This window comes from Astyanax mexicanus, chromosome 23 (genome assembly GCF_023375975.1).
Source record: "Astyanax mexicanus isolate ESR-SI-001 chromosome 23, AstMex3_surface, whole genome shotgun sequence".
NCBI classification, from domain to species: domain Eukaryota; kingdom Metazoa; phylum Chordata; class Actinopteri; order Characiformes; family Acestrorhamphidae; genus Astyanax; species Astyanax mexicanus.
In genome coordinates, this window is record NC_064430.1 from 1,624,669 (window position 1) to 1,637,812 (window position 13,144).

General features: G+C 36.6%; 1 protein-coding gene across 2 annotated transcripts in view; it reads right to left on the bottom strand.

Annotated features, from left to right (window-relative positions):
- The window catches only part of kcnq1.1 (potassium voltage-gated channel, KQT-like subfamily, member 1.1), an 87,717-nt gene extending 77,905 nt beyond the window's left edge, over nt 1-9,812 (bottom strand). For both annotated transcript variants that reach the window (XM_022665270.2, XM_022665269.2), the window contains exon 1: nt 9,217-9,812. In XM_022665270.2, coding sequence (XP_022520991.1) covers nt 9,217-9,539 — 323 coding nt within the window. In that variant the 5' untranslated portion in view covers nt 9,540-9,812. The remainder of the gene's footprint in view (nt 1-9,216) is intronic.
- Nucleotides 9,813-13,144: the final 3,332 nt, after the last annotated feature.

Sequence of the window (13,144 nt, forward strand, 5' to 3'; positions counted from 1 at the left end):
CTGTTTGAATGAGCGAAATATGATCAGAATTATGTTAATTAACACTAACATAGAAGCATAGAACTATTATTTAATAAAAATGATTTTTAAGAACAGCTAAACACAGTGCGGAGAAGTTCACGTGCGAGAGAGAGAGACAGAGAGAGAGAGAGAGATTTGCGTGTTCTGATGTGAGCTACTCACAGGTAAAGGTTCTCTTTTATCTCTTCGTGCTCATTTTAGTCCAATTCATAATTCTGCAGTTTCTCAGTGTTTTCTGTCGTATTTTGCGGCTAGCGCGAGCGCTTACAACTAACACCGCGGACCGCGAGGTGCAGCCGCGCTGCCGCTGTTATGCCGAATCCGACTCCCTGCTCAATCCGACTCCCGCTTCGCGGACAGAATCGGCACAACACCTCCCGCTGTAGAACTGCGGGAGTGAAAACAGCGCTTATAAATAAGTTAGTTAAGTTTCACTTTCAGTTTTCGTTATTTGGTTCGTTTTCATTAACAATAATAATTGGTTACTTAGCATTAACATAGTGATTATCACACCAGAGCTTTATTTAAAAATAAAATATATAATTAAAAAACAGATGCCTACATCTCAGACTATTTTCTGGAGCCCAACCCGACCCGGCCCGAGGAATGTGGTGGGAAATCTCGGCCCGAACGGACCCGATTTCGGGTCGGTCCTCGGGTCAGGTCTGGTTCGGGCAGAGAATCTAAGCTCTAGTCTGATGCACTTTCTGCTGTTCTCACCGCTGTGTGCTGAGTAGCTGAAGCGGAGCAGAGTTGCGCATGCGCGGGTGACTTTCTCCGCTGGCTTGTGTTTTACCGGTAATAAGCAAACACACACGGTATGATAACCGTGCATTTTAATACCACGGTATACCGTGAAACCGGTTACCGCTGCAACCCTAATATCTACACTTATGGGCGTGGTGTTCCGGAAATGAGGTGTGTTCAGGTACATTTCTGGAGTTTTATCTTGTTTATCTTGGTAACAGAAAACACAGGAGCTCCACTGACTGAATACAACCTAGACAGATGCCAACAGTCAGACGTTCATCTAAATAAAATAAACTAAATAAAGCAGATTTGGCCTAAAAATAAGGCCCTACATGTGGCATTGACTCTTTAGTCTAGATTTCAAACTACAAAAATAAGAGAAATCTTGTACAGTTAAGGAGAATCTTCTCTGGACTTACAAATGTGATACTGCAATTAATACTCCTGTATTAATTTCATATGGATGGGTTTGGGAATGAATGATATGACTGAGCCTTGGCCCCTATACACCAGCAGATGGAGTCCTCTAAGCTTCTCCAGAGATCCCTGATACTGAGAAGTGGTGACTGTATCACCAACTCCTGTAATCCTTTCATTCTGACACTGATTCCTGTGCTCACAGAGAAAGTGGGTCATTATCATCCTCCATATGAAGGGTTTAAAGAGTCTCACCACCACAGTTAGCAACAGTGCAGAGAGCAGAGTGTCACACCAGCACTTTCAGTGAAACGAACTGCAAACAACACTTATCTCTACAACAGCTCTACAGCCTGTTAGTAAGTAGCTGATCAGTCTGGGACCTGTAGTTCTTCTGAATGACACCCAGATAAAGAGGAATGACTAACACTTAGGGATCTTAGAGATTATCATCATTACTATTACATTAGCATCTTGATGCTTGATCTTTTTTCTTTGTACAGTATTTATATTTCCTTACTTCACATGACTACATGCTACTTTTAAAGTAAAAAAAAAAAATCCATGTCTGAATCGAGATGCATTCAAGAATCAAAAATAAAACATCACTTACTCATGAGTCTGCCATTTTTTCTGCCTTAAACTTAAATATATGTGTAGAATGTGTAAAACAAACTTTTGGAGCAAACAAACTTTTGTCTTGTGGAGCAAAAAAGACAATACTTATAACCTAACACTAACAGGATACCAATCTCCAGAGTACATCACTCCCATACGATGAGAAACTATCACCATAGCAACACAGCAGCACTAACACAAACCAGCAAATGCTGCAGATTAACCACATTTAACCACCACCAAACGCACATTACATTATATATCATTACATTTGGCAGACCCTTTTGTCCAAAGCGACTTACAATAATGACATACAAAGAGTAACCGAAGTTTAAGGTTAAAAAAAAAAAAGATTTGATATAGGAAGGTCAAAGAGAAATAAAGGGATAGAGTTTACAACCAAAATGTACGGACAAAACGTGTACAATGTAATAAAAACAAACATTTCAGATTATTCATTTGGTCTGGATTTACTGCAGGTTAACCTGAACAGGACATTTGTAAAATCATAGTTTGTAATAGTTTGTAATCTACAACACAATGAAACAGATAAATACAGTTTAGGCCAATATTTTTTCTGTACAAAACAAAAGTTCACACTGTGCCACATGTAGCTCCCCTGGAGAACTATCCAGTTAGTTTTGGTTTTGTGTGTGTACAGTACGAGTGCATAAACCGTCACACTTCTATACAAAGTGAACGTTTTTGGAGCTTATCTACTGGGCTAAGACCAAAGTCCAGCTGTATTTGAAAACACAAGGTTTAAGGTTAAACACATCACTGCGCTGCTCTTCTACAAGGTCACCTGCGCTGCTGTATGGCTGGACCAACAAAACCTCTGCAGCAAATTCTCAATACTTGAGATAAAGCTGTTTTCTTTTTCAGAGATAAGAGTATTTTTCCTTGAACAACTACGCCATTATTCAGACAGGGACGCAGACTGTGCAAGCCCTTACACTTTTTGTGCACCTTTTGCATTAACAAAAAATATAAAAAGATTGAATCATGATATTTACAGACATTTTTACGATACACAATACAGCACCAGTCAAAAGTTTGAAAACACCTTAAATTCTGAGTATTTGAAACTATGAAATTATGTAAAATTATTTACTAAACACAAAGAGTGTTAAACCAGAATTATAATAACTACTTAAATTTTTTGTCTTTTAATGTGTTTGAGAGCATAAATTGTAAAATTGTGAAGAGCTAGAGTTAAAGGTACACAGTGAATAGCAGAGTAATGTTCAAATCCAGATTATGAGAAGCAAGAAATACTCAACTAGATAAAGATAAAAATGACTTTAGGAAATGAAGGTCAGTCAATCCAAAACATTTCAAGAACTTTAAAAGTATCCTCAAGTTCAGTCACTGCAAAGACAATCAAAAATGTCATAATGATGAAATTGGCACTCATCAGGACTGCCCCAGGAATGGAAGAGCATGAGTTACCTCTGTTGCACAGTTTAGGCTGCATAGCAAAATATTGCGATACATTCATATATCAATATTTTGTGACATTCCTAGTGTAAAAGTGCAATGTTTATACATGTTTTAACCAATACATTTCCATGATTTTTCCATGACCTTTCCTGCAAGGCAAATTTCAGTAAAGACATGTACAAAAACTAAAACTATAATTAAAATTGATATAATACAGTGGGTCTAAATTTAATCAAATAAAATGTTGACATGCTCCATTGTGTAGGCTTAAATGAACTAAACTAGCTCGCTGACGTATTTGTTAGTTCAAAATAGATTTTCTTCATCGATAAACCGAAGCACAAATATTTGTAGAGCAAATTTCCATGACTTTTCCAAAACTTTCTGGGCATTTTTATTTTTCCAAAATGTATCCAGGCCTAGAAATTGCTATTTTCAAATTCCATGACTTTTCCAAGTTTTTCATGACCGTATGAACGCTGAAAGTGGCATTGCCATTTGGCATTTAGGTTCTGAAAGTACACTACACAACATACAAACATGTCATTCAAGTATTGTCTATAAAAAAACAAACAAACAAAACCGCACACAGCAGACAGCATGCAGCACAGCTGCTGATTTGACAAAGAACGGCCAGCTGTCACCTTTCAGCACAGAGTCAGAGGGTGGGGCCAGAGATGTAAAGAAACACAGCCTATGGGGATTTGGCTGCCTGTCAAAACCTGCATGTTAATGTGAGTTTTTATAACAATTGTTAGTATTGAGCAGCGATGGACCTCGAACCGCACAGCCTTCAGCGAGGCTGCGGTGCAGCTACAGCGATGATGACTACAGAGCGCATCAATAGAAACAATGTAACAATGTTCAAGGTTTTACACAAAACACACACCTTTCTGCTGTAGCGAGGACAGGAAATATAGGAATCGGTTTCAAAAGAACAAAAGAAATGAAAGATAACAGAAGCTGACCCTAGCAGAACCCCAAAACAACCTACTCAAACCTTCCATACATTTGTATGGTTCATATTTGCCACAAAAATTATTAGTCATTTAAAGACCATTTTAATAATACCATCAATACGATGAATGTATATGAGAATAATAATGCTGTTACTTGAAATGTGGAGTATGCCATATTATATAGTACAGAATATAAACTAGGAATATAGGGAAATAAAAAGAAAAAATCTATATTGTGACCTCTTACACCCTGTTCAAGGGACGTTACAATGCTCATTGCCATCTTACACCCCGCCAATATTCTATTTTTATGCCTTCCTCCTGCCTTGTTTAAATAGCAGCAGAGCTTCTGAATATATCTACACTGATGGGCGTGGTGTTCTGGAAATGAGGTGTGTTCAGGTACATTTCTGGAGTTTTGCTTGTTTATCTTGGCAACGGAAAACACAGTTGCTCCACTGACTCAATACAACCTAGACAGAAGTCAAATGTCAAAAGGTTCATTGCTATCTTAGCAATGCATGCACACTTTGCATACATCTTGCTTTTTACACACACACACACACACACCAACAAACAGCAGTGCACAAACCCAGCTTTTGATTGGTTTATTTTACATTACACCCAAAACACACATACATAACTAATTAAGAGAATCTGTACATGCGTTTTGTGTGTTTTGAGCCACGCAAGGTGTACTTTTCCCGTTGTTACGATAGCATGCCCTAAATCAAGCTTTTAAGCAAAATCAGAATCTTGGTAAGTTACTGAGGTTTACAAAATAGACCAGCTTTTTTTCTTTTTAGCCTCTAATAGTACAATGAATGCTACCAGTTGCCTGAGCTGATAATTTGCCAGACAAAACAACAGTAAACAAGGGAGAAAAAACAAATCGCTTTATTTTTACAGATGCGTGACAGGAAACAAACAAACTGAAATGCAAAAAGTATGTTCTCCATGTTCTCTAGCTAGTCACACCTCTTTAAATTGTTAATGGTGTGCTAAAATTCTTATACATTTAAAAGTCACAGCTATTGTTGGTGATAACAGAAACAAACTTCTTTCATAATTATTTCTCACCCACACCTCATCCAAAGGAACTGAGAACAATTTGTCAGACGTGCAAATTAGATACTCCCCTGATATTTGCTAGAAGAGATGTTTAGCTGAAATGTAAGCTGTTTTAGATTCTGCCTATAGATACTTCCGTTGTTCCATTGCTTTACATTTGACCCATGTTTTTGTCTTGTAATAAAAAACCTTGTAATAGCAGACAAAGCAGCACTTTTTCAGTTTGGCTTTTCAGTTTGGTCTGAAACAAAATTGCAGGGGTAAAAATGTTTCTAGATCAATTGCAAGAAGGTAAGGCAGCCTGATTCTGTATCTACTGTAACTGTAGATTAATTACAGAGCAGAATGGGTAGAACAGATTACAGTGCTGGTGATTCTGTATCTACTGTAACTGTAGATTAATTACAGAGCAGAATGGGTAGAACAGATTACAGTGCTGGTGATTCTGTATCTGTACAGATTAACTGTAGATTAACCCTTATTTAGAAACATAAATAAAAGGATTCCAAGGTAAATCTTAAACACTCATTCTCTGAGACAAACCAATACCCATTATAAAAAGCTATTCTTAAGAAAGAGATTAACTTTTTAAATTAATTGACACCAATACATATAAACATTATATATTCAAAAACGCAGAACTGCTTTAGACCTTTTCTTACATTACATTAGATAGCAGTGTTGTACTCTGTTGTTAGATCCCACTGTTTTGATTTGGATATAAAGTTTTATCTAAAAACTTAATCTTTATCTTAAAACTTTGCCACGATGTGCAAAGTTGTCATGGGAACAAGAGGTGTCACTTTTAAAAAAGATTTTATAAAGGTCATAAACATGGAAGTGTTTTCAATATATTGTGATATACTGAATTGTAACTAGAGCTTAGATTCTCCACTTGTCCGCATTACGCACTTGACTTAAATAATAAGGCTATGCTTCTTCAGTGTTGTAATGTTAATTAAAATAATTAAAAACAGATTTTGCTCATTCAATCAGCCCGAAAATGTTTTTAAAAATCTTAGTTCTATCCCTCTACTTACTAAAAAGATGTGGGGTTTAAATCGGGCTTGGGGTTGGGGCGGGCTTGGGCAGAACAAGCATAGGCTTGGGCCGGGTAAAATTTTTTGGGCCTGATCTAAACTCTAACCATAACCCCTGTATCGCAATGTTTAATGTATCGCCAGGTTCTTGCCAATACACAGCTCTAATACAGACAGCACTGTCTTCGTCCACTTGTCCAGTCTCCGGTCTTATCTCAGCCTCGCTCGTCCGTTCGTCTTTCTCTCACGCCTCGGGTCATTGTTGGTGCCCAGTACAAGCCTAACATGACAGCTGGAGACAGTCCACTCTGTCCTGTACCACACACTGTTACACAGATGACAATAAAGAATGTAGTAGGAACAATAATTAGATTTATCCGCGCCTAGAGGTCAGGGGCGTACACATACGCATGCACACGCGCCGAATACACAAACACACAAACAGAGAGTGGTCATGCTTTAATGATAAGTGCCTTTCATCCCCCTGCAGCCCGGGCTCTGCAGCCTTTGGAGCTGTGATAAGCAAGTGCACATTCTTGGCTAGCTTCGCTATGCTAACCTCCCACTCACACTGCCACCACACACAAGGAACAGAGCTACAGGAACTGCTCACTGAAAGTCTCATTGACACAATTCTAACCATACACGAATATGGTTAAATTAAAAACTGAAAAAATTAAATATAACGTTCAAAACATGAAAAATGTGGACAGATATGACCCCCCAAAAAAGCATTATGTGTTTTTGTTAACTAATTTAACATTATGAATCCCATCTTACATCCTACGCAAGGTGCTTCACGGTGCTCATTGCTATCTTACACCCTGTCAACAAACAGTCCATTTTTCCAACTTTACCATGGTTTGCATAATTACGACAATACTTAAAAGTTTGTTTTTTTTGCCATCTTTTTGGGAAATTCAATTTAATTTTTACTTTACATTCCTTTACTCTCTAAGATAGGACAACTTTTTAATATATCAGTCAGAATGCCATTCCCTCTTTTACCATATTTTTTCTCCTCTCCTTTCTCCTCTTGTAAAAGGACTGAAACATACCGTAACTCTTGTGACACGACTTGAAATGGCTCAATGTTTGAAGTGCAAAGCATTGAAGAGGTCGGAGAGAGGGCCCTTAATTCATCGATCGTCACGGTGCCTTCCCGAGAGGGCTCGAAAACGGCACTTTAAAAGCAATCTCGTAACCGCAAGTCACCCATCGGACTTGTTATCTACACAGTTGACACACACAGCAGACAGGTACAAATAACACAAGCCACAAGCCTTTTACCATCTTCTCCCAACACCATGGAGTCACAGGGCGAGAAAGGCCCCTCGGGGCAGCAGGGCTCCAGAGGGCAGCCCCCTGCAGCCAAGTTTAGCCGGTCATTATCACCTCCTCTCCTGCTGGAGATAGGAAACATGACAAGCCGGCTCTTTATTCTGAGCATTCCTCTACACATCCTGTCCGCAACCCCAGCTCGCTCCCGAAACCGAAAACATGGTGCTTCACACTCCGAGACGCCGCGAGACACGGCGCACCACACGTTCCAGACTGCCAGCTGCGAGTCGACACTAATCTGACAGATTTGAACCAACGCTGGAAATGAGTTGTTTTTAAGACTGCGTTTTATTATTGCACACACAGGCACACGCTGTGCGATGATCATCTCCTGCAAATTGCATTTCTAATATTAAAACAACAAGTGACAGACAGAAACACATTATGCCAGGTTCACACAACACAACTTTTAGAACCGTCAGATATTCAGGAATCAGGAATATTTCAGTGGGTGTGGTGGTTTGCACACTACATATTGTTACTTTACTTACTGTAAGTAGAAACGTTGGTTATCTATACTTTACTGGAGTACTTATTTTTTTAGATGACCGTTTACTTCTACTCCATACATTTTTACACATTGGATTGGATGAGAAGTATAAACGTTTACCCCATTCCGACTCCCTATTGGTTTATACTGTTCCATCACACCTGCACAGATTTTTGTTGTTACATTACTTTATGTTTTCTATACTTTTTTTTTTTTTTTTTGACACACTTGAACATTTTTGACAATTATTATTTCACACAAAAACAGGGTTTTGGTAAGTTGGCTACAAACATTAAACATTACAAATATTTAGCCACTTTTTTTTTGTTTCTACTAAATCTATGAAACTCTTCAATATGTATTTAGTAGTAGTAGTACATTTCTTAAAATTTATTATTTTTAAAAATCAATGTTTTGCCAAATAAATCAAGAATATGGTTATCATATATATATATATATATATATATATATATATATATATATATATATATATATATATCATATAATATGGAAATATCGCCCATCCCTAATTCAATTTCTCAAATTAATTTGATTAAGCTTCAAGCATAAATATCTATAAGCTCTTATAGAAAATAAGAGACCACTTCAGTTTCTGAATCAGTTTCTCTGATTTTGCTATTTATAGGTTTATGTTTGAGTAAAATGAACATTATTGTTTTATTCTATAAACTACAGACAACATTTCTCCCAAATTCCAAATAAAAATATTCTCATTTAGAGCATTTATTTACAGAAAATGAGAAATGGTTGAAATAACAAAAAAATGCAAAGAAAACCAGTTCATATCACAGTTTTTTTTTTAATTCATGCATCTTGGCATCATGTTCTCTCCTCCACCAGTCTTACACACTGCTTTTGGATAACTTTATGCTGCTTCTCTCCTCTCAAGCAGTTCAGTTTGGTGGTTTGATGGTTAGTGATCATCCATCTTCCTCTTAATTATATTCCAGAGGTTTTTAATTTGGTAAAATCAAAGAAACTCATAATTTTTAAGTGAAATCTTATTTTTATTCAGAGTTGTATATGTATTAAAAAGGTTACTCACACTGTGAAGTGATAGACGAAGCATTTCCAGCCTGAAGGTCGTTCTAGAAAGTTATAAACGCGGCCCTGGATGTAAGCCCGGGAGATAACGGGCCGGGTGGTGCTGTACACAGACATGCGGTGCCCGTAGCCCCCGTACAGGTGCGACGCCCGGCGCTGGGAGCTCAGCCCCCCCGCAGGGAACCCCTCCGGAGACAGCCGGTTACCGTCCAGCGGCGAGTTCTTCCTCCTCTCCGGGATATCCGCCATCTCCAGCCCGGGCTGAGCTTTAGAGGAGACGCGGACAGTCCAGGAATTGGCGGGAATCTGAGCGGGAGATGTCATTTTTACCTCAGGTTAGCTTAGCTTCATCTGACAGGGAGACAACCTGTTAGCTAGCGACAAACTTCACCCGAAAAACGCCTTAAACTCACTTTCAGAGCTTCAATCACAGCTCTAAATCCTTAAATCCTCTATAAGTAAGTTTAAAAGTAAGATTTTAGGAAGAAACAAGCTATAAATTAGACTGAACTAAAGTCAGTCAGGCTGAGCTCGCGCTGTGCCGCAATTAACTTTATTATAAGTGACAGCGCGAGCCAGGCTACCCGCTCATACTGCGCACTGCCTCTCTTTTAAACCCACCCGTATTCCGTGACCACGCCCCTCTTGCCATGCGATTGGCTGATAACAACCCCACCTCATGTGCTATTGGTTAGTTAGTCAGTTATGGGCGGATTTGTATAAAGAGTGTAAAAAAAGTATTCCCATTCATTACTCAGATAGAAATATAGATATTAAAATAGATGTTTAAAATACTCAATAATGTAGAAGTTGAAATAACAACTCAAGTGTTTTACTCTTTAAGTAAAAGTAAAATTTCTGGTTTAAAAACAATTTAAAGTATAAAAGTAAAAGTAATATAAAGGGAAAAAATAAAGCCATTAAGGATAAAAGGGTCCTTACGCTTTTTTCTAAAAGCCATAATGATTATAATGTTATATTAAAATGTTGATGTTAAAAAAAATTGCAGTGCACTATATACCCATTGGAAATAAATGCATTTTAGTAGTGATACTGTGAAAAGATTCAATCAATATTGAATTTGGTATCAATATACTGACCTCTTATGTGCTAAAAAGTGTGTATGTCCATTAGGGCTAGGCGATATTGTAAATATATATATATATATATATATATATATATATATATATATATATATATATATATATATATATATATATATATATATATTCTTCAAATATATGTTTTTATAGATTTTAAGTTATTGCATAACAAAATAATTTGCAAGCAAACAGTACCATTTAAAGTGACGTGGAAGCTATTGTATCCTTTACATTTAATATTAAATTCCTGTAATCATGCTCACCAGCCACACGATTGATTGATAACAACTCTAATTTATATGTTTTTGGTTAGTTAGTTAGAATGATTTACTCATTCACAACCAAATTTCTCAAAAGTTACTCTGTAGGTAGAAGCATAGATAATAGGGTTAATATTTTTCTGTAGAAGCTTTTTACTCTTTAAGTAAAAGTGTAAAAGTATTGTTTTCATAACTACTTAAAGTATAATAGTAAAAGTAGGAAGAAAAATGGAAAGGAAAAAATGCCATTTAAGAAAAAGCTTAGGCCACGCCCACAGAGTCCTATAGTGCACTACCCCCCCTCCCCAAAACACATTGTTCTAAAAGCCATAATATCTATAATGTTAAAATATTCAAATGTTAGTGTTGATCATATAATTTGCGATGCACTAGACTGTTCTCTAGTGTTTCAGCTGCATATATGCTGATTGTAAATGAATGTATTTTAGTAGAATGTAAATTTATTAAAGAAGCTTAGTTGATAACAGAGGTAGAGTAAGGGTGGGTTAAATGAATGAATAAATGCCTTTTATATGATTTGCCAACCAATCCCAGCACAGGAGGCATGCTGAACGGAATACGGGTGGTAAATAGCTAAAACAACACTCTGTAATGGTAACAGTTTTTGACGAGTGACGGGACAGGAAACGCCAGCCATCAGCTGAACCCAACCAGGACATCAATCATCCATCTGCCAGTCTTTCAAAATCAGTCATCAAATTTTCATTACAAACAGTGAAATAGTGTGTATAATAACACTACTAATAATAATATGAAATATTAATGCGACAAATATGACATTTATACAGTAAATAATATCACGGGGTCAATATTAACATAATGTGCCTTTTGTGTCGCAGCGTAGCTGTTTTTAAACAGTTTTTAATATGTACAGTACCAGTTCTCATTCAGTGTTTATTTAATTTATTTTCTACATTGTAGATTAATATTAAAGACATGAAAACAGTTAAGATACACATAAGGAATTACATAGTAAGCATTAAAAGTGTTTGTTCTAAATAAGTCAGCATGTGTTCCTGTATAACTTTAATATCCTCTTCAATATTAAATTAACATGTAAAAAACATCATGAAAAGTGTCCAAACTTTTAACTGGTACTGTACTCTGTTTGAACACATATATACACAAATATACAGAAACATTAACAACTTTAAATAACTTTTTTTTTTTTACATTTTATACAATTGTCTTTAATGTGGGGGTTGTTGTTTTGTCATTTTTGTCTGGTTTAGTTGAATAAATCTAAAAGATTTTAAATTATTAAAGATTTTATTTTTAATGTAGACAATTAAATTATTTATTTAGCTTTTTTAACAATAATATCAAGCTATTTCAACCTCAGTGTCTGATAATTCCCCTTTGTCACTGTCATATTGGGATAACATAATCATCACAATGTTCATACTGTTTTATTTATTTTTCAGTTTCACTTAATAAGTCTCATATTCATATTCTCTCCATAGCTTAAACTGTTCGTCTTGTCACAGTAAAATATCACAGTAATTAATACAATTAATTTAGGAAAAATATTTTAAATGTATTTTTGAAACAGAACAAAAACTGTCACCATCCACAATTCAACCATGTCTCCATCAAATGCTAATTTCTGCTAAAATTGTTCACCTGTCGTGCAGCTTGCTATAACAGAAAAGAGTAAATTAAAAAATAAATTAGCTGTAAATATATATAAAAATATGGTTTCTATGTAGAAACATGTTGAATAGTCAGAAGTCATTGTTTTGAAAGGTATAAGAAGTCAAAATGCACTGGATTCCAATAATTGTCAAAAAATTAGCTACCTAATGCTGTTTTACACTAGTATATCCAAAATCTACCACACTTTTCCTCACTCTACTTCACTATACTTCACTCTGCCTCGCTCTACCTCCAGTCTTGTTATGTCACAGAGACTGGCTAAACTATGGATCATGAAGAGCTTCCTGTTTTGCTGCATAATAGTAATGGAGTTTGAGTTTCCTCAAACTATTTATTCACACTGTCGTCCCAACTTTTACAATGTGTTTATCGTGAAAAACCGACCATGATAACGATAAATACAATGCTCTCTAAAAGTATTGGAACAACAAAAAGCATTAACCTGCTAAATGTCATAAAGTTGAAGCTGCTACATGTGGTGTTTTTCAGCCCTTCACCTGTTCAGCCTCAGGTGTATTAGCTGTTTCAGCCCTTCAGCCTGCTTTTAATCAGGTGTATTAGCTACCTGATGCTGTTTTTACACTAGTTTATCCCAAATCCACAATTTTAGTATAAGTGAAATGCAGTCTAGTGTATTTCAACACATTCTAGCAGTGATTCCTGTGCCAGTGGGTGGAAGTTTAGACTCCCTCTGGATGACCTTGAGATCTTTGGCTCATCCTTGAGTGTTGGGGGAGCATTGATTCGCTGAGCAATGAGTTTTAGTGAAGTCAGAAGGTGGTGACAGGTCCTGTTGTCGGGCAGATATTGCATTAGGCTGGAGATGCAGGCAGAGATTGTCTGAGCCCGGTATTCCTCAGTCCTACAGAACTGATTAGGATCATGAAGG